This window comes from Dermacentor silvarum, chromosome 2, assembly GCF_013339745.2.
Source record: "Dermacentor silvarum isolate Dsil-2018 chromosome 2, BIME_Dsil_1.4, whole genome shotgun sequence".
Lineage (NCBI taxonomy): Eukaryota > Metazoa > Arthropoda > Arachnida > Ixodida > Ixodidae > Dermacentor > Dermacentor silvarum.
In genome coordinates this window covers 56,056,975-56,078,357 of record NC_051155.1, presented here as the reverse complement: position 1 = coordinate 56,078,357, position 21,383 = coordinate 56,056,975, and the positions used below count along the sequence as shown (strand labels likewise).

The 21,383-nt window shown below is 45.5% G+C and overlaps 2 protein-coding genes and 1 long non-coding RNA gene across 3 annotated transcripts in view; 1 reads left to right on the top strand and 2 right to left on the bottom strand.

Annotated features, from left to right (window-relative positions):
* The window catches only part of LOC119441492 (transmembrane 9 superfamily member 2), a 271,918-nt gene that overhangs the window by 150,487 nt on the left and 100,048 nt on the right, over positions 1-21,383 (bottom strand). The window lies entirely within an intron of this gene.
* LOC125943007 (uncharacterized) overlaps positions 1-21,383 on the top strand; it is a 203,004-nt gene that overhangs the window by 150,794 nt on the left and 30,827 nt on the right. The gene's annotated exons all lie outside the window — the stretch shown is intronic.
* LOC119441495 (transmembrane 9 superfamily member 2-like) overlaps positions 1-21,383 on the bottom strand; it is a 194,004-nt gene that overhangs the window by 150,135 nt on the left and 22,486 nt on the right. Inside the window, 1 exon segment of the mRNA XM_049661345.1 lies at positions 17,393-17,538. Coding sequence (XP_049517302.1) covers positions 17,393-17,538 — 146 coding nt within the window.

Below are 21,383 nucleotides of genomic sequence, written 5' to 3'. Positions count from 1 at the left end.
AGAAAGAAAACGATATGAATTTTCTACTAAAATTGGAGCAGCTGACTACAGTTTTTACACAGATGGTTCTGAACAAGAAGGAGGGTGTGGAGCAGCATATGTATTACAAGACGGAACAGGTAACATAATTAAATATCACCAAATGAAATTACCTTATTACTCGAACAACTTTGAAGCAGAAACAGTTGCCATTCTCGAAGCCATAACAGAACTAGGAACAATGGATCCAAACAAAAAATACCAGATAATAACAGACAGTTTATCAACATTACAAGCACTAAAGAACCCTAACAATTCAAATCCCTTCGTTCATAAAATCAGACTTAAACTCAACCAAATAGAAGATTTTAAAGTTACACTAGTTTATACTAAAGCACATGCAGGTACCAAAGGCAATGAATTGGCTGACGAACTGGCCAAAGAAGCAATAAAGGAGGGTTTAGAATACAAAACTTTACTATCTAAATCCTTCATTAAAAAACATCTACATAAACAGTGTATTGACGAATGGAATGCCCAATGGAACATGGCAGGAAAACAGTCATACACATATCAATGGATTAAAAATGTCAGACTTATTCCAAAACACTTTCCTTTAGACTATTACACTACACAGGCTGTGACAGCTCATGGAAGGTTTCCCTTTTACTTCAAAAGATTTCATATAACAAATGGTGATAGATGTCCATGCGGAGAGGACGCAGAATCATTTGATCACTACCTGGATTCTTGCAAGCTAACAAAAACCGAAAGAGATATAATAAATAAAAAATTTAAAAAACCATCAAACTCTAAATATGAGATAATTTGTAAAAAAGAACTTGTAGACACAATATCGGAAATGGTCCGCGCAATCAATGAAAAAGTCTTCCAAGTTTAACACTAAACTGGAGCCTCTAATGAGAATGGAAGGGCAAAACATTACTTAACATAAAATTATAACAAAAGATCCAAGGTCCAATTTCGTCGCTGGGTAAGGGGTGTGCTTGAACCAGCCATACATAGCCTCCTCATCATTCTAAAAAGTACTTCCAACCCAACAATACTTGATCCCAGACCCGTGTACATGCCAAAATGCAACACACCACGGGTTGTTTGGTTGATCATGGACAATATCCACAGGAATATTCTTCCACCTGGCCATCCCACAGTCGGATAGGCATGGTTTATGGCAAGTATTGCCAACTGACACTAGCTTACAAACTGATCCCAGACTTGTGCCAAACTAGTACAATCCCTTAGTCGGATTACTAGGGCACATGTTGATGGTTGATCTCTTCCAATAAACTATTACAAACGATCCCAGACCAGTGCCTCCTAGAACTCTCCCATAGCTGGAGCTAGGGCACTGGTTGATGGTTGATCACCTTTAATAAATTACTACATACGATCCCAGACCAGTGCCTACTGAGCTCTCCCATAGCTGGAGCTAAGGCACTGGTTGATGGTTGATCATCTCAACACCGCAAAAGGCCAACAGGCAATCAGTTTGTTGCCCACACAACCCACGGGCACAACCAGTGATACATCCAACTACCATATACATCATTATGTGATGTCCCCATGATCTTATCTCACAACTTCTCTAAGAGGATAATAACCCCCTGGACATACCAAGGTGGGTCATAAAAAGCACTACACCCCCGGCAGGCATGTTTGGACAATGGATCTGCCCAGCTGAAAATAAACGGAATACATAGACTAAACAAAAATACTACTAATATTAAAACCACCATATAGCCCGTTCCATTCTTACGGGACTCCAATCTTCTTAATATGCATGAAAATCCTACAAATCAAAAATTCAAAACTCCAATCTTCTTAATATACATGAAAATCCTACAAACCAAAAATTCAAAAATCATGTAAAAGTGCTTAACTATACAAATAGATTAAAAGAAAAGGAAAAAAAAACTATAATAGCTCGGTAAGTCACAACTCGGAACAAACGGACAAGTAAAATTGGAAAAGTAGAAGTACCACATAGGAGAAAACAGAGTAAGTAAAAATCAAAGAAGCCTATTGCCAAGAATTTACACAACCAACCATGGCAGTCACAGTCAATGCAAAAAAAAAAAAAAAAAACAGATGTAATCACGTCAAAGGACCGATAACTAAAGTTCATCCAGTGTTGACTCGGATTTCAACCATGTTCCTTCTGGGGAAACACACTAGGCACGTAATATACCACTGCATAAACACAATCACAATGAAATACAATACTCAGTCTTAACACAAATAATATAGCAAAAGAAAAAAAAAACAAGTATAAGGAGTTTGGTAATCTAATAGCCTTCTTTTAAGTTAGCAGGCGGAGATCAAGCCAGGACCACCTGCAGGAACTTCTTCGAAGAAGTACAACTCAAGCACAACCTTCTTCAGGGAGAAGACAGCATACAACCGGACCAAGCCAGCATTAGTCAAGACACTGAAGAAAAACTGGATGATTGTAGAATAAAATAAATCCCGCCGATCCGACCTTTTCCCTTGGCTGGGGTGACGCTGGATAGTAGCTTTTACTGTATTTTATTCTTATTTTTTTTTTCCTCTCTTTTTTTATTATTTATTTAACAAAATTTTTATCTTGGCGAAAGCCCTCATTTTTTTTACCTCTAATTGGTTTAAGCCTGTTATACTTCGGTGGTACAGGCGAGGCTTTTCTTTTATTTTCTTTTTAATGCCTCACCATAACTTTTGTGGTATAGCCATGTAGAAGGAGAGCGAAATTGCTGCTCAGCGGCGCAGAAGAGCGGAGAAGCTTAACGCATCAGATCCCGAAGTAGTTGCCTGGCAATTAGCGGTTGAGCGTAGGAAGAACGAACAGAAGAAGGGTAAACATGCTGCGGAGACACCGCAGCAAAGGGAGGAACGTCTAGCAAAGCGGCGTCGCCAGGAGGCTGAGCGACGTGCTCGACCATCTTAGCAGCAGCAACAAGAAGACGCCGTCGATGATGTCAAGGCTCGCCGATTCACTTACTATACGGTGAAACTTAGCGAAAGCGCCAGTGCGACCCGGACCTTCGTGACAGACTTCGTAAACAATCTGTTTGGATATGTGGGCGACGTGTGTGAAAGACTGTGGCACCTGAAAGGCTTGACGCCGGTAAGTAGTGCCATGCGTGAAACGTTGAGTTTAGCGGCGCCGCCTGAGTGGGGTGAAACCATGGCGCGGGTTTGTACAACGTGCAAGAACTTTCTCGTAAAGCAGAAGATTCCACTCTTTAGCGTTACCAATGGCTATCATTACCCGCCCATGCCACCAGGTCTACCGGTTCTGAACGATGTGGCTGACTTAGCTCACGCTGCGTATACCCTGGCATAGTAAGCCACTGCTAATTTTTTCGATTCTGCTTCGCTTTCGGGCAGCTCGAACTTGTCCTCGATTCTAATCGTGATCTAGGGGCCCACGACGGCAACCAATTTGTCGTTCATGATGCGCTGACTCTGTACCCTCGACTTGATTTCAATCCCCGGTGGGTGTACCCGCTGCGTCGCTGCTGCGCCGTCTGCACTATCATTCGCGTGCTCAGCGGATGAACCACCTGGAGGTACTGCATACTGGCCTCGCATAGTACTTTCAGCAGTCGGTAGAGACCAAGAGAGGTGCAGGAGTTCAGAGCAATGCGAACCCGGCTGATCGAATGGCAGATCTCGGGGTACTGTAGGGCCTAAATGAATTCGGCTTCGTATTCATCGTCGCCCACGAGCTCTTCGATCTTAGCGTTCACTTCAGCAAGGCAACGGTATTTGTCTTCGAGGTCGAGGACTTGCAAGACTTCGGTAGCGATTACTCGTGTAGCGAGACCTCTAATGACGCCGCGGTGACGGCGTAGTCGGTTCATGATATGTTGTGCGGACGGCAGTCTGTGTTTTACGACCCCATAATGTAAAGAACCATGTGACTGAGCTTCCGATGGCACAGCTTAGCTCGGTGCGACTGATTTCAATAGAACCCCGTACGCGCGATGATAGCGCGCGTCTTCTTCTGTTGTTCTCAGCGGTAAACTGCGAGTTTAAATTAGCATTGACCTTTGTAATGTTGCTAAAAATATAAACACTTTCCGGAAATAGAAGCAGGGATTTTTACTTTCCGTTTTACCTTAGTCAGTTGCCTGAATGAATGTTTATTTTTTTAAGCCTCTGAAGCCATTGCCTGAAGGAATATGTTCTAAGGCTGTGAAGTCGTTGAAATCTGCTGTGAAGCTATATTTAGACGTGTACAAAACATTGCCTTTCGCCACGCTTTATCTAGCTTCTGTATCGGTTAGCTAATGTATGTTATTGCTTCTTTACTTTTCTCTTAACCTTTGTTTCTTTTTACGTATGTAATCTTCCGTAATGTGTTTGTACATAGTATTCTACGGTTCCCTTTACTGTCTTTGCACTTATGTGTAGACACTGCTGTGACGGCTGTACGCCGCCCAAAAGTGGTTTATGCCCACAAGGGCATACATTTAAGTATGCATTCAATAGAAATAAGATATGCTTAATGCTTGTAGAAAATTATTTAATTCAATAAAATTGGTAAGCTTAAACATCGCCATTAAACAAAAGTTATTTTGTATTCAAGCGACGTTACTGCAAAGATTCTGCGTTCTTGAGGGAAAAAAATTAGTGCGGTACAAGACACCACCAGTTACAGGACGCACGTTCACACTAAAATACCACGTACTGGATGCAGATGTGGTCGTAAAAAAAATAATTTATTGAGAAAAGCATGTTCACAAGAACACTACACAAGTTCCGGAATGTTGGCGTTCTCTGCTCAGGATAGCAGGGCGTCTCAATAATTGTGTGCTACTTGTGGCCCTTGATTTCAAGGAAAATTATTTGAAAAATAAATTGGTTCGTGTAACCTTAAAAACAAAAAATAATTTTTCCTCACACAGACTACTTTTTGATGCAGGAATGGTCTTCTCTGATCCAAAACGATAAGTCGATACGTGATAAACGATAAGTGATAAAACGATAAGATTTCCAAATCACCGTAAACTATAGCGGTTTGCAGATGACATTGTCCAGTTCAGCAACAATGGGGACGAATTGCAACACATTATTGAGGACATTAACCGAGAAAGTGTAAGAGTGTGGCTCAAGATGAATATGCAGAAGACAAAGAGAATGTTCAATAGCCTGGTAAGGGAACAAGAATTCAGGATCACCAGTCAGCCACTAGTGCCTGTAAAGGAGTACGTTTATCTAGGTCAATTACTCACAGGGGACCCTGATCGTGAGAAAGAAATTTACAAAAGAATAAAATTGGGTTAGAGTGCATACGGCAGGCATTGCCAAATCGTGACTGGGAGCTTACCATTGTCGTTGAAAAGAAAAGTGTACAATCATTGCATTTTACCGGTGCTAACATATGGGGAAGAAACTTGGAAGTTAACAAAGAAGCTCGAGAACAAGTTAAGGACCGCACAAAGAGCGATGGAACGAAAAATGTTAGGCCTAACGTTAAGGGACGGGAAGAGACGGTTGCGGATAAGAGAACAAACTGGGATAGCCAATATTCTAGTTAGCATTAAGCGGAAACGTGGAGCTGGGCAGGCCATGTAATGCGTAGGCTAGATTAGAGTTACATAATGGGTGCCAAGAGAAGGCAAGCGCAGTCGAGGATGGAAGAAAACTAGGTGGGGTGATGAAATTAGGAAATTTGCAGTTGCAAGTTGGAATCAGCTAGCGCAAGACGTTGGAGAAGGCAGGGAGAGGCCTTCGTCCTGCAGTGGGAAAAAAAATAGCCTGATGATCATGATGATACCGCTATATCGATCGTCAAGCGCGTTTATAAATACGACATTGAACAGGTTATTTTGTCGTCGCCAAGATGTTTGGCAGCGGTACGTGATTGGAATTTGATATACTGCGTACGACGTGTAGTTGTGTATAAGCAGTCTAATTTGCACTGATATATTTTGATGTACCGATCCATTCGACATACCTGAGCTCGATGCATACGGGCCTGTGCAAACTCTTCAGCGGTTACCGCAGGCAGTCACTTCGTAAATGGAGCTCCCATTGGAGCAGTGACGGAGTTCATCGCTCAAGAAACCAACGAAGATGCAAAACAGTGCAACCTACTGCGGCTACGCGAAGAATGCCCTTTAACATTTATGACGACGCTGCTGCTAAATCTTTTCGGCATCAGTTCTTTTTCTTTCTTTTTTTCGTTTAGTGAATGTCCTCGCCATCTAAAGCATAGAAAAAATACTGGCAAGTGTCGGAAAGCCTTAAATATTTTACTATTAGTGTTCGTTTCCACGAACCAGTTTCGGTTTAAGTAGCCACATGGTGAAAGCATGATGACGGCACTACACCATGGCTCACTTTGTGATCACCGCGGCCGCAATACGCGGACGCAGCTAAAAGAAATGCGCGTAGCAATCTTGTTTATTATTTTTTTTCGGTTTCTATTCAAACTCCTTCACGGTATCTTCACGTTCCACGAACTCCTCCGTTGTATCATGTTTCCTATTTCGCGCAAGATCACCAGAGAACACAGACCTTTCCATGCTTGCTGCCTGTCACCACCAACACTCAACCGCCCACAGAATACAGAGTCTTTATAACGCCCTCTTTCATGACCTTGATATTTTTCACAACTCGCTGTCATTGTTGTACTCTAAGCTAACCGTTGTTGTGCATTAGTTTCACATATTGTTCAACTTCCCTTTTCCCCCTTTTTTCTTACGTATGCATTTTGTGACTTGTATGTACACTGTTCTTTTCAAGATTATTATTTTTATTCATCGTTTTAGGAGCGAAGCTCCTTATAGCGGCACCCGTTCCGTCCCCGTCGTAGTAGTAGTAGTGTGTAACCAGTCTGAGAAAAATGAGAAAAAAAAATTCCGAAGTTGTGTCCGTAGCGCGGAATCTAACCAGGGACCCCTCGCTTCCGAGCGCGCGGCGTTAGCCCACTACGCCACGAAGCGCACGTAGACACACGCACCACGATGGCAATAAATACCCAACATTAACGAAAGACCGCGTTTCTAGCGCGTTTCTAACGCGTTTGTGCTAGCGCGTTACGGCCCGTGTAAGAAGCTGGTGTAAGACGCTGTGGCCTCTCCGCCTTACCTTCAACGCGTTTTGAACGCGCTGCCCAAGGCGGTGGCAAGTCAAGTTCAAGTCGAGGAGCGTTTATGAATACGGGAGGTATACTCTCTCGGCAGTCATGTGATGGCGTCGGCAAACGCGGTGCACGTTCCGGCATGTGTAAATGGCTGCGTAAGACGCTGTGGCCGCTCCCCCTTACTAGAGAGTACTGCACGTTTCTAACGCGTTTGTGCTAGCGTCCCCTTAAGCGGGAGATCCGATGATTCTCTCCGGAGCTTCGCCCACTCATCATCATTCACCCCGTGGATATGCTGTGATTTTTTTATTCATTGTTTACTGATAATACCCTGCTGTATTTTTTTCTTCCTGCTCTATGTATGTATGTATGTATGTATGTATGTATGTATGTATGTATGTATGTATGTATGTATGTATGTATGTATGTATGCATGCATGTATGTATGTATATATGGTTGATTGATTGATTGATTGATTGATTGATTGATTGATTGATTGATTGATTGATTACACCCAGCTATATTGCTACACAACGCCAGGAAATTTCGCTCTGTGTCATGGCAGCACTATAATGTCGGTGACACCAGGCTGCCGGGATTTCGAGCTGACAATAATATCAAGATGTCTTAGAATGTTCTCCAATGTTCGAACTTGCTAAGCGTACGTGTTCCTTTCACGTGGGAGAAAAGCGTGTGGCAGTGTTTATTCAACCTCAAACACATCCTTTGGCAGTATACTGACGTGACAACATAAACTATAGGGGCCTCAGCAACCGGCATAATTCTGCAGACGGAAAGAACGAGCAAGCGCGCAATATCGCAGTACCACCGCGGTGCCTGAAATCCACTCGTGCTGTCGCGATTTCAGTGGGCTACGCTTTCCTTGAAACTCCAAGCTCGGCAGCTCCTTTCCCGCTGCAACAAGCAAGTCCCGCAAAGCTTGTTCTTGACCCAGTTGGCGATTGCTATAAGACATGTTTACGGCTTGAGGGGCGCCTCTCGCCGGCTGCTGGGAGAACTGCTGCCTATGACAGGCTGCACGCTCGGAGTTCTGGTGTGCGCACTCGTTTTTTTTTTCTATTTTTTTTCAGTGATAAACACGCATGCTCAAACCGCCACTACCCCGCAGTAATGCGCATTACGAGAAGCGAGTGAATCGCTGTGGCTCACCCCTGAGACGGTCTCGTTGTAGCGCGCGATATCCCTGTGCAGAGTGCGCAGTAGGATCACGCCCACCATGCCAGTGAGGAGCAGCACAATCACCACGCTGTTCACGATGCTGAGGAGGGAAAACAAGTGGAGCGGTGAAAGCCTGTCACTATACCAGGACACTGCATTCTTTTCCGATAATTTCCATTTTACGCTGTTGTTATCGAGTTCTCCAACGGCGCAATGGGGCGTGTGTGCAGTACGGTCGATGAGGCAGTATTTATTTACATTTCTTTTATTAATTTAGTTTTACACGTTTCAGCCCTACCGAGGAAGGCAAGAAAATAAAAAAATCAGCCTCCATTCCACCCTGTGAAAGTGGGTGTATACAGCGAAGCTGTTGCCGACGTTAGACAAGCACAGCCGTGGCCTATAGTGGTAGAGCGCCCGCCTCGGCTGCGGGAGGTTGTGGGCTCGATTTCCACCGCCACCGGGCACCCGCCGGTTCCAATGGGCACGAGCGTACCCCAGCCTGGCGTTCGGCTTTCTTCGGGGGTGATACGCTTGGGAAAGGAGCCTGCGCCCTAAATTCCAATCGAAACCGACGCGAGCCCAAAAAAAAATAAAAAAATAAAGCGATTCTTGGGCCGCTCACTCATGGCGGCCATTTCCCATGTGGCGCCGCAAGCACCTATAGCGGTGGGGACGCCTTCGGGTTGGTGGCAAACACTCCTTTCCAAGCGTTGAGGTCCTATAATGGGCGAGCGCCAGGCCGGGAGCGCACTTGTACCTATTTTACCGGTAGGTATACCCGGCGGCACCACTTGCCGCCCACAGCCACAGCGGATGCTCTTTGACAAGGCCTTCGTCTGTGGTTGGACAAAGAGGCGCCCAAAGACAACTACTGAAATCTCTAATGAGCCCTCTTTCGAGATGCGAACTCCCACGAGAGCCGAGCGCCAGGCCAGGGAACACCTCTACCCATTAGAAAAAGCCGGTGGATTTCCAGCGGCACCGGAATTTGGGCTCGGTACCTCACGCATCGTCATTCGTCTCGGCCCTCCGCCAAGCGCAAGTGCCTTATTGAACTAATTGAAATTTTCGAAGTAGATTACGTCAGACAATTCGTAAAGCACGACGAACACACAAGCTACGAGAAAACATGTTTCCGTTACGCGGAAACTGAAGGACAAAGCCATTTTCCAGCTGCCGCTTGAGGTCTACCTGAGCGGCCGCCAGACGGCGGTACTGTTTTTGGATGAGCACAGAACGAGCCCACGAAAAATTCCGACCAACTAGAGGCTAACAGCTTCGTCGAAAAATTAATACAGATAAAGCAAATTACGTATCCGAAAAGTGCTCTCCTGTGACGTTTAAAAACTCATTTTACGGCTAGGAACAAACAGTGCCGGACTGTGAATTCCAACGTTCTAGTGTGCGTTGTAAAAAAAAACTATTTGAATATGCCAAACGTGTCAAACCAAGACATTCGGAGGTAGCCTGAGAACTACGATTACATTTTTCCTTAGCAAGTGTGATATGAAGGCAGTCACAAAAGCCAGAGACACAGTTAATAATGGCATGCAGAACTTTTAGAGATTCAGTGTGATAACCCAACAAGAGTAGTTGAACGATTAATGTACTGCAGTGCCTGTGTCGGTGAAAAACTTCCACTGTAGCAATGGCGGATAAAACGAATAGATTTTCTTTGCATAGATTCAAGTTGTTTAATACGGTTTGTATATAGGTACCAAGACTCGGATGCCAACTAAACAACGGGCCGAATTAATGTGTTATATAAAACAGCTTAGTATTGCGTGAGGCCTTAGTAAAAGTACGCGGCAAATAACCTATTTTAAGTGCCTTCCTGTTCGAATGTTCACTATGGTAGACAAGGACAATCAATACCGGACACAGTCTAAAAGGAGAAAGCAAAACTTAACGGTGGCAGAAAGGCGTGCCAGCCCAGCAAAAATTAACGGCCACCTCGCATTTTTTTGCTCTGTCGTCACTAAGCAAACTACCGTTTGCATATTATGTACACCTGGCACATTACGTATCCAAAATTACGTATCCGTATACGGCTAGCTTAACTGCTACAGCCATTCTATTTATTTTTATTTTTCTACAAAATCTTTGTGCTACCAATATCGAACTTCCTTGACACGCATTGCAGAGCACATTTAAGTCTCACGCACTCACCTGAACCAGTGGATATCAGCCTGGGGCATGGACTCGAGGATGTAGTCCCACCGAGACGACCAACGGATGTGGTCGTTCCTCTGCGAATTCAGATGCAAAATATCCGGAAATTTTATTGCGATAGCAATTATATGGACACTCCAAAGCAGATTTCTGCCGTTGCGTCAGCGTCGCCGTCGTCGTCGCCGTCGCCGTGAGGTTCCGTATGACGTCAATGGAGATGAAATCGTCGCCGAACGCTGTATGTGCGAGTGAAAGGGCGCGAGGGACGCGCGCTTTCACGGGGAGTGAACCCACGGCGGATAACAAACGCGCGTTCTGCGCCGCGGTCCCTTAAGGGCTGCAGAAGTAGGCGTCTCTTTCCTCCTTTACAATCACCATATATGTAGAGCAAACGTGCCTTCTTCGGACGTGCGAAAGGCCGTGGGGGGGGGGGGGGGGGGGGGGGGGGGGGGAAGGGAGGCGACGTTTAGCTGCGGCCTATTTATATTTATATAAGTGCCTATTTATATCAGAGGCTCCGGCAACAGTCACCAACGCCGCACGCATTTTGTGCGAACGCGGGCAAAACGCCGACGGCGTCGACAACAGTTCTGCGTGTTGCCGGTGCTGCTGCATGTCCAAGTTTATACAGCTGACAACGCTAATGTCATTACTCCGTATAGCTCTCTACAAATTTGCTGTCGCAATTGATGCTTCGCCTTTCAGGTGAAACTGCGACAACTTTTTAACCCTTTCAGTGTCGAGTTTATTGCATCTGGTTGTGTAGAAATGAAAACAAATGAACACGTATAGCGGCAAATGCTCTCCTGATGTGGTCCTCACATGCTGCTCACATGCTGCTGTGGTCCTCCCTCCCTCCCGACCCCCCACGGCCTTTTGCGCGACGGAAGAAGTCGCGTTTGCTCTCTGTATATAGTGATTGTAAAGGAGGAAAAAGACGCTTAATTCTGCAGCCCTTCATGGAGCACGGCGCAGAACGCGCGCTTGCTCTCCGCCGTGCGTTCGCTCCCCGTGAAAGCGCGCGTCCCTCGCGCCCTTTCACTCGCAAATACAGCATACGGCGCGCGGCGACGATTTCATCGCCGTTGACGTCATACGGAACCTCACGGCGACAGCGACGGCAGAAATCCGCTTTCAATAAAAAAGAAAAGGCAATGAGGTTTAAGCAAAAACCTTCACACAACCACGGACCGTCTCATATTCATTTGCTATACGCGATACTACAGTTAACCAACGAATGTACTCACGACGAATGTGACGCTGTAGGAGTAGGGGATTGTCAGCTCGCCTTGAAGATCGCTCGAGCTCAGTGCCATGGGCTCGCCGGAGTTACAGTTCAAGCCGGGCTTGTGCGAAATGCTGAACCCGCGATGGGCGTGGAAAGAGAAGAAATCACGTGATGTTCATTGCTGTTCGCGGCGGGCACTGTATGGGTTCACAGCGGCACTAAGTCCCTTTTAGGCCAACGGTCATAGCATATATATTCTCCTTACCGGTTAAACTGGTAAACCACAGTGCATAGGCTAATGAACTAGTGGCGAAATCATACAGGGAGTCCCAACTATACCATGCACCAAGATTTAAAAATATGCAAATGCCACGTAGCAGGACAGAACCAAGGTAATGTTTGCCGTCGCTTGAAGATACTCAGATTATTTCTTGGATTCCGCCTAAATACATATTTAGTCTTAATTAATTATTCAACTTCTCAAATACTATAATTAGATGAAAAGGGTCAATGAGAAAATTGTAGAGTAACATCAAAAACTGACGATAAAGCCTTCTGTTGCTCAATACGTGCTACATAAGATGGGTTTTCCGAGCGTGACAGAAACCCACGAATACACGCACAGTGTCTCGAGCGGCCAGTCGCGCGGCAATTTTACGTGTCGTCCAGAATAAAGCTGTAAGCGCTAAATGTCTTGCTTTCTTTTTCTGTTTAACTCTGCTACATTCATTTCTTAAAGGGACACTAAAGAGAAACAGTGAATCAGTTCAGATAGGTTGAAGTGTTCTTGAAAAAATCACCGCCCAAGCACTCCGTACAGATGGTTAACCAGCGAAGCTGAGACGTGCGGCCCCAATGTGTAGCAGCGGGTTAATCCCGATGCTGTATTGAAGCGTTTCTCAATTATTGGTTACATGTTTCTATTTCTAGTGGAACGCAAGCGCCAATGGCTGGCGGATGCTGCTAACCACGACGCCGGGCTATAGAACTCGAGATATCGAACGCATGCGACAACGGCGAGCCGAGGAGGCGGCGTTGCGGGCAGAGCAGCGTCAACGTGGCAATGGCGGGAACGCGTTCGCTAACAACGTCACTAACGGCGCTGCCAATGGCGCGCGCGCTTGGGTGCGACGTAGAGAACGGCGTAACTGACGGCGCAGCCAATGGAAATGTTTCTCGAAACATGTGGCGAACGATTTTTCGTTTCGCCTAGCCATATACAGCTTTCGCTGTGAAAACCCCACTTTCGTTCAGTTCATGGTAACAGGTTCACTAAATTAGAAGAGAAAATTACTGTCGCGCCGGAGCCCCAGGGTCGGTATGTCAGTGAGGCGTCACGGATCGCAAAGCATATTTTATCCTCGCGGCCGTTGTGGTTCAGTGAATACGATGTCTTCCATTTTTGTACCGACAAACATTTAACTATACTCCATCTCACAAGCTGTTGTCAGCACTGCCGAAAGTACGAGGCGTACACAGGCAATATCCTTGCGCAGCGGTATATAGTTCCGGGCGTAACTGGCTGATTACTGGCTACACTAGAGAGTTTTATTTTTGCTCGCTACGTAATTCGGTACCACGATGCGTGACATCCTAGGACCTGTGCGCATGCCCGTCGTATACCTAGAATTACTGTAGCAGTTACCGCGCCGGTAACCGTAATAGCCACGCTATAACCGTGGCAACATGACAGCGCCCATACAGCGCCACCACGCGCTTCGATCCGAATTCGCGCTTGTTACTGGCTCTCCACCCTGCCAGCAAGAAACAAGCGGCAAAATTCGTCATCGCTAAGTCTCATCTCAAGCTGAGGTCAAATCATTAAATATGTTATGCGGTAATTATTGAGATGCATGTGGCTGTTTGTTTTCACGCTATACTAGGACTACAGACACGGCGCCGAGCCTTAAAACTGGTTTTATTTTATTGCGATAGCAATTATATGGACACTCAAAAGCAGATTTCTGCCGTCGGCGTCGCCGTTGCCGTCGCCGTGAGGTTCCGTATGACGTCAATGGAGATGAAATCGTCGCCGGTAAGTGGTTCTTGAGGGAAAGGGAAAGGTTGGCGCTATCTTCTGCAGCCCTTGAGGGAGCACGGCTCAGCCGCGCGCCGAACGCTTTATGTGCGAGTGAAAGGGCGCGAGGGACGCACGCTTTCACGGGGAGTGAACGCACGGCGGAGAACAAACGCGCGTTCTGCGCTGTGCTCCCTTAAGGGCTGCAGAAGTAGGCGTCTCTTTCCTCCTCTACAATCACCATATATGTAGAGCAAACGTGCCTTCTTTCGACGCGCGACAGGCCGTGGGGGAGGGGGGGAGGGAAGGGAGGCGACGTTTAGCTGCGGCACCAAGTGCTTATTTATATCAAAGGCTCCGGCAACAGTCACCAACGCCGCACGCATTTTGAGCGAACGCGGGCAAAACACCGACGGCGTCGACAACAGTTCTGCGTGTTGCCGGTGCTGCTGCATGTCCAAGTTTATACAGCTGATAAAGCTGCTATCATTACTCCGTATAGCTCTCTTCACATTTGCTATCGCAATCGATGCTTCATCTTTCAGGTGAAACTGCGACAACTTTTCTGGTTGGCAGATGGCATCACAGCCTTATCACTGGTGATGCGTTCACGATGCGGAACGCTAAGAAGGCCTAATTGTTGGCGCTGAGCCGTGCTCCCTCAAGGGCTGCAGAAGATAGCGCCAACCTTTCCCTTTCCTCAAGAACCACTTACACACAGGCCTAATTGTTCACTGCATCATTAATTTACAACCCCGCTCTAGCATGGTGCGTGATGGGGCGGCAATTCCAAGGCGGCATCGCAACCAGTATTTCGTTTTTGCGCCTTTCCTTGCTTACCAAGGCTCATCTCGCATTGGCTTCTTTTTTTTAGTATTGTGGAAGGGTTATTCAATAACACAGTTAAAATAATTTTAGAGTGCATCTCTTAGCTGCGCCCGTTGACGGGTTGAGCGTCGGCGTCCCGAGCGGGGACGCTCGAACGCGCTCGTGCCAGTGCTCGCGCGTTCGTCGTCGTCTTCCACAGCTGGTTCCGATGCCGCTCATGATTCCAGCGTTCCCATACTGTCGCTCGTGCTAATATCACTGCTCGCGCCTTCGTCGTCTTCCACAGCTGGCCTAGATGCTGCTAATCATGCCAGCGTCCCTATACTACCCCTCCCTCTGTGAAGGCGCTGACGGCACTGGCTCACTGCCAGTCGGTGCGGTGAATTCGGTCTCAAATTCTTCGCCTGAATATATAGAGAAATAAAAACACGTATACACCTGCGCTCAAGTTTCGCATTAGGGATCGTAATCGTCGGACATTTTTTTTTCTATTTAGAGTCTCTAATACTCCCCATTTGTGTCAACAGCATTAAGAGGGCGTGTGACATCAAACTGCTATAACCCCTGCACATCTTTGTCGGTAAACGGAAGTCCGGTTTATCGCAACACATCTCTCAGGTTTCTTGTGGTTCTGTTTAATAAGATTCGACTGTGCAATGATGTTCAGGTAAGAAAGATTTAGTGGCACAGAACGTGAAACAATGCAGGTTTCGGCCAACAGGTCAAGATCATAATTACTGGGTCAACTGTACGTTCTAGGTCTGAGGCCCCTATCTGGAGACATGGGAAAGGAGAAATCGTATTTCTCGGCAACCACTGAACAAAATTTCATTGGGTTTGTTGGATTTTTAAGTAAATGTTCAAATCTAGTGACCGTTGGGAGCAATTTTCTTTTATGTTGATGATTTTTGTTATAAATATTTCTGAAAATTACAAAATATGAAAAGACGAAACTATAAAATTCACAACTCCGTAACTCAGCAAAAAAATATTATAGCACAATTTTGTAAACTGCACCTAACAATATATCCAAAGCTGACAAAATTAGTATATTACACCATTGCTCAGAAAATTACCATTGTGTGAATAGTACTTTTGCAGGACCCTCGTAAACACTGTAATAAATTCATGTAAGCTTTAAATTCATATCGTGAAATTGCCCGCGTTAGATTCTCTAACACATGCAGTTTGCAGAACATGCAATATGTTTTTGTTGCAGAGTTAGATTTGTAAGCTCCGACTATTTATTTTTTAAGCTTACCGATTTTTAGTAAATTCTGCAACGAAATTCGAGGCCCTAAATCAAAATTATGCTTCCTACAGTCACTATAGAGTAACGTTTTCTCTCAAACGCAACAAATTTTATTCAAGTAAGTCCCGGGGTACCCTCACATAAAAGCCTTTCTGCGTTTTACACGTGATTCAATAAGCGGCATCGGAACTGACATCGAGTCAACATTCCGCGAGAAGTACGTTTCGCCACTCCCGGACACGTGGTTCCAAAGAGGAATCAAAGAAAGGTTAGTATCATGAACTCTACAGGAATATAGCGCTTAACATTCACTGAATTGGCTAACTTACAGTTGATAGGCCAAAGTGTTTAAAAGCATCCAGTCAAGAAATATAGTCCTCTTTCCCTTCACAATGTAAGCGGCATATATTACATTCGGGGAGAACTGTTTTTTTTTTTTTTCTCCATGGAAACGCCTATATCACCTCACCAAGAAATCCTGGTGAGCTCGGCGCCACTTTCACAGACTTTCTCACAACTCGTTCACTTCTATGGAGGCGGCCGCACAATTACACCGTAAACGTTGCACACCATTTGCTCGATCTCTTCTGACACACATGTGTGGCTGAAGTCCGCCGTATGCCACGATTAACTTTGCCTGAGGGGACCGGAAGTTCTGCGTTGCATTTCTGCTTAGCCGTGGAATGTGACCACGTGAAAACCGTCATTTCTTACCCAGTATTTTTTTACATGTAATTTGTGTGATATTGAGTAGCCAAGATTCATGGCCGAACATGGCCATCGTATTAACCTCGACTTTCAAGAAAATTTGTACCAATAGAGTTTTTCACTTTTTTTTCTCTTCTTTTGCCGTCCCGGGACTGGACAGCAGTGTGGCCGTTGTGTTCGTGACGTCACACTCAGCAGCGTCTTCCATTCCCTGCACAGTGCCTAAATATCATCCCGAGAACCGAAGACAACTACGGAATGTAATCGGTCTTCAAGGTGGCTTTTATTGTGTACTGTTGTGCCATGAACTTGAACACCAATTTTTAAAATTTAGATACCACGGTTAGATGCCAAAAACTGCATCTCCGTGTACGTGAAAAAAATAACTATCTCCATCATCTGATGTTTGTCATGGTAAAAACTGCAATTCATTGCCTAAACGCAGAGCTGAAGATGGAACTACGTGTAGAACATTGCCATGTTGCTGCCACCTGATGTCATGTCACACAATCTGATTAACTTCATTTCGAAACATACCTTTAGGTTGCATTTGGCCGTCTGTAACGACACAGAGGTCAAGACCAATTGAGTGTCAAATTCCTCGAAAGCGGATGAATATTAGTAAACCACTTCTTTACAGTTACACATGCACTGCACTTCATGCCCAGAATGAATATTTTGCGTAATCACTTCGGAGTTAACTTCCAAAAAATGTCGAAGGCAATGTGCTATATGTACGTATTCTACAAGGGGTCTTAGGAGGATATTTCCCGAGGACAACCTTTGACCGCTGCGACGGCGATGGTTTCGTATACAGACCGTGAGGGACGTTGCTAAGCCACGTTTCGTGTTCGCTACCGCTTGAACCGCGACGCGGAGAGTTAGACGTACTCGCATGAGAGCACTGTGCCACCTCCACTGGACGCACTGACCTCCGAGGCTGCACCTTGACGGAGATGATGCGCCCTCCTTCCTCGATGAAGGAGCTTCCCCAGGACTCCTTCTCGCTCTTGTGGTACGAGATGGTCAGGTCCACGTGGTTGAACAGGTAGAACGTCTCCGGCTTGGAGTAGACCGACTGCACGTGTCATTATCGAAAGAAAGAAAAAAACACAACGGAACTCGCAGGTCCTCATATGCTTCAACTGAGCAACTGTAATGCGATAGCATTTTCTCAACCAGCTCGCCCGTAACTTTAACCCTGTAATACCCGAATACAGTTTAACGAAAATGTAAACAAAGCAAAAAAAAAAAACAGAAATTAGAACAACTGGTTCGCTTTTACTTTTGGTCGTCGAGGGTATACATCTCTATTTAGACAATAATTAAATGTTATTTCTTTAAAATTCAGTATAGAAATCAATCCACTAGCAATTTTTTGCTGGACTACGTACGCAAAGAAAGAAATCGGTCCAGCGCATGAAAAACGCTGATATAGGCGATGCGTTAAGGTTCCAGTGCTTAAATCAAATTTTTGAGGTATCAAAAGCCAGCGTAGTCAATATGAAGCGTTGCATAGTGCACCGTTTACACTTCGTCCTAAGTTAGCCTGCGTTACAAACCACGTTTAGGGGGGAAAAAACCAGCGAGGAAACACATCGCACACACGACACTCGCGAACCACATTCTGTGGCCATAAAAAGAAACCTGCGAAGGATATCTGCAGCGCGTCATCATCATCATCATCATCCTTGGCCTATATTTATATCCACTGCGGGACGAAGGCCTCTCCCTGCGATCTCCAATTACCCCTGTCTTGCGCTAGCTGATTCCAACTTGCGCCTGCGAATTTCGTAACTTCATCACTCCACCTAGTTTTCTGCCCTCCTCGACTGCGCTTCCCTTCTCTTGGTATCCATTCTGTAACTCTAATGGTCCACCGGTTATCCATCCTACGCATTACATGGCCTGCCCAGCTCCACTTTTTCCGCTTAATGTCAACTAAAATATCGGCTGTCCCCGTTTGTTCTCTGATCCCCACCGCTCTCTTCCTGTCTCTTAACGTTAGTCCTAAGATTTTTCGTTTCATCGCTCTTTGTGCGGTATTTAACTTGTTCTCGAGCTTCTTTGTTAACGTCCAAGTTTTTGTTCCATATGTTAGCGCGTAGGTAACCGCTAATTTTAAGACCTAAGGTATAAGCGTAGCTCTCAAAACTTTCATGCCTCGATGTACGATTAGGTCCATGAAATATGGGCTAACGCGCGGCTGCGCGAAGAACTTTAAGTCTGCCGTCAAGGACAGGGGGTGTTTTAACGAACTAATTGACGACTCTGAACAACAGCCTTGACATATCTATCGAGAATGCGCCAAGCCTGCGCACTTCAGTAGTGTATGCTGGTCTGGCTTGTGCGATTACTCTCTTTTTATTATTATTCCGTTTATTTGTGGCTCTGCTAAAGTGAAAAGGCCAGCTGCAAATCTCTAGTCTGCAAGGGGTTAGTGGAACAAAATTGGACAAAGTATGCGAGAGAATGCAGACATGCGGGCCGAATTCACTACGCTTTTAGTTTGTTAGTGCTGCTTGCATTGAACGGTCGAATTCGCTGTATATATAGTACGTCCAACAATGCGATTGGCCGGCCTCTGTTTTTCACGAACTGTGCTCATAGAGAACCGATGCTGCTCTAGCGTAAGAACTCTTTGTGAACACGGGCTATACGTACAAGGAAAAGTTAACAGTAAATAAAGTATGACTTCACTTGAACTGACCTTGACTTTGATCTTGGCCTGACCAATTGATTGATTGTCGATTGATTGATTCATTCATTTATTCATTGATGGAGTCATTCATTCATGCATTCATTGTGGTGTTTAACGTAGCAAAGCAACCTGGGGCTATGATAGGCGCGCTCAGGGTTGATATTGATCGACCACCGGTTTTTTTTTTGTTTTTTTTTTTTTTTTTTTTTTTTTGACGCACACCTATAGTAAATCTAAGTACACTTGCAGTTTTGCCTATCACCCTCATTGAAATGCGGCCGAAGGGACCGAGAAACGGAACCTGTGACACAAAGTTATCGCCATAGTCACCGAGCCACCATAGTAGGCAAATATATAAAGGTACCGCGTGCACAATTGACGAATTTTCTGGTGGCACTGAACGGTTGGTGGAGTGGGGTCTTTTTTATCTATATACCGGGTTCTTTCGCGAAATGCTTTCGAAATTGACTAAAATTGGGGAAGCTGAGATAATTAAATGATTTCCTCGGGATTACATTTACAACAGAGGCACAAATTTGGAAATGATTCGATGCAGTGTTTAGAGAAGTCATTATGCAAATTAGATTATTTGACTTTCTGAACAACAAAAAAAGCAAAACAAAAGCCGCGATGGCGACTTGAAAATGCCGTTCCATCATGCGACCGCTCTTATCAAGACGCGATCGCACTAGCTTCATGCTCGCCCGATGGCATGAAGGAAAGCAGTCGCATCACTCATGGATGGGCGTCTATTAAGGGCGTGGCAGTTGTGCTTTTCCGTTGTTCAGTTTCGCTTTTCTCTGTGTAATTGGCCGGAATTATTCACACTTTAAAGATTAGCAACGTTAACACTTTTTTTCCCCATCTGCGAGGAAGTTTTTAGCACTCTCGCTCACAAAGAACTCACACACCACACCATCACTTGGCTCCCTGCTCATCTTGGCTGGAAGGTCGGGGGCCTTTCCCATATCAATGAGCTAGCCCACTCCTGGGCACGAGGTCTCACTTGCCACGCCCGGGCTTCGGAGGGTCGGACCATCAGTGCGGCCTGCACCGGGACTTGCGCCACTCAGACGGAGGAATCAGCCCCCAGCCTCCATTTTAGGGACATTTTGACTACTTTCAACGAGGTCACGAAACACTATCGAATGGGCCGTAGGTCCTTCCTACTCCCACACGAAAAGTTGTCTCGGCCACACACAATCTCTCTTCGCATGCTTCAGACGGGGACATACCCCAGCCTCTCCACTTACAGTCATTAAGACACTTGAGCACTTTGTCCAGACTGGAGTTCGCAGTTCACATGCTGTGGAGGTGCCCCTATTTACAGGGAAATCATCAAGACTTCTCTGAAGGTGAATTTTATTGCATGATCAAGGAACCCGGTCCTACTATAACAACCCGAGGCTGTCCAGAAGGCCCACGACGCGGCGGTGAGGCTAGGCCTCCCCGTCCCTACGTGGGAGCGGCCCGCGATCCTCCCCCTATAAAATTGAGGCGGATTCCTTCAGGACCTCAATAAAGTTCTTTATCTATCTATTTCTAAAAACAGTTATGAGCACCTCAAATGGCGCGCTTCAATTCTTCCATTGGGACCAATCGCACAGGTCTTTAGTCTAAAAAGTTAATTATTCTAATTTGCAACTTATTTGTCTAATTACTACAGCGAATAATTTTCAAATGGGTGCCTCTGTGGTAGAAGTGAACCAGGGGAACTCATTTAATTATCTCCGCTTCCCTAATTTCAAGGAATTCCGAACGCACTTCGTAAAAAAGCCGGAATGTTCGCGCGCGACACTCAATGTCGGAATTTCATTTTTTCGAAAGCAAAGTTTTGAATTGGCACGCGACACGCGGCGTTGCTGCTTCATTGTGCCTCCTTCACTGACGAATTATGATGGAATTCCGATAAATGCGTCAATGTTATATAACGTTACTGGAAGGCGCTGCAGCAGACTGTATTAAAGTAAAATCAAGGCAGTATAGAATGATGTTTTGCACGCGTAAACTCACGTAATCGCAACGTAGCTAGATATTCATTCAGTGCACAGTCATTGATGTCGCACTTTGTTTTCAATAAAAAGTACTTAAAAGAGTTTATTTCTCTGTCGATAACAGGACGCAGCCCGTCGAACGTCCCGTATAATACGCATGCTACTCCTTTCGTCGAAATGTTTATACGAATATACTCAGTGCGCTGAAGTCAAGTGCATTCACATGTT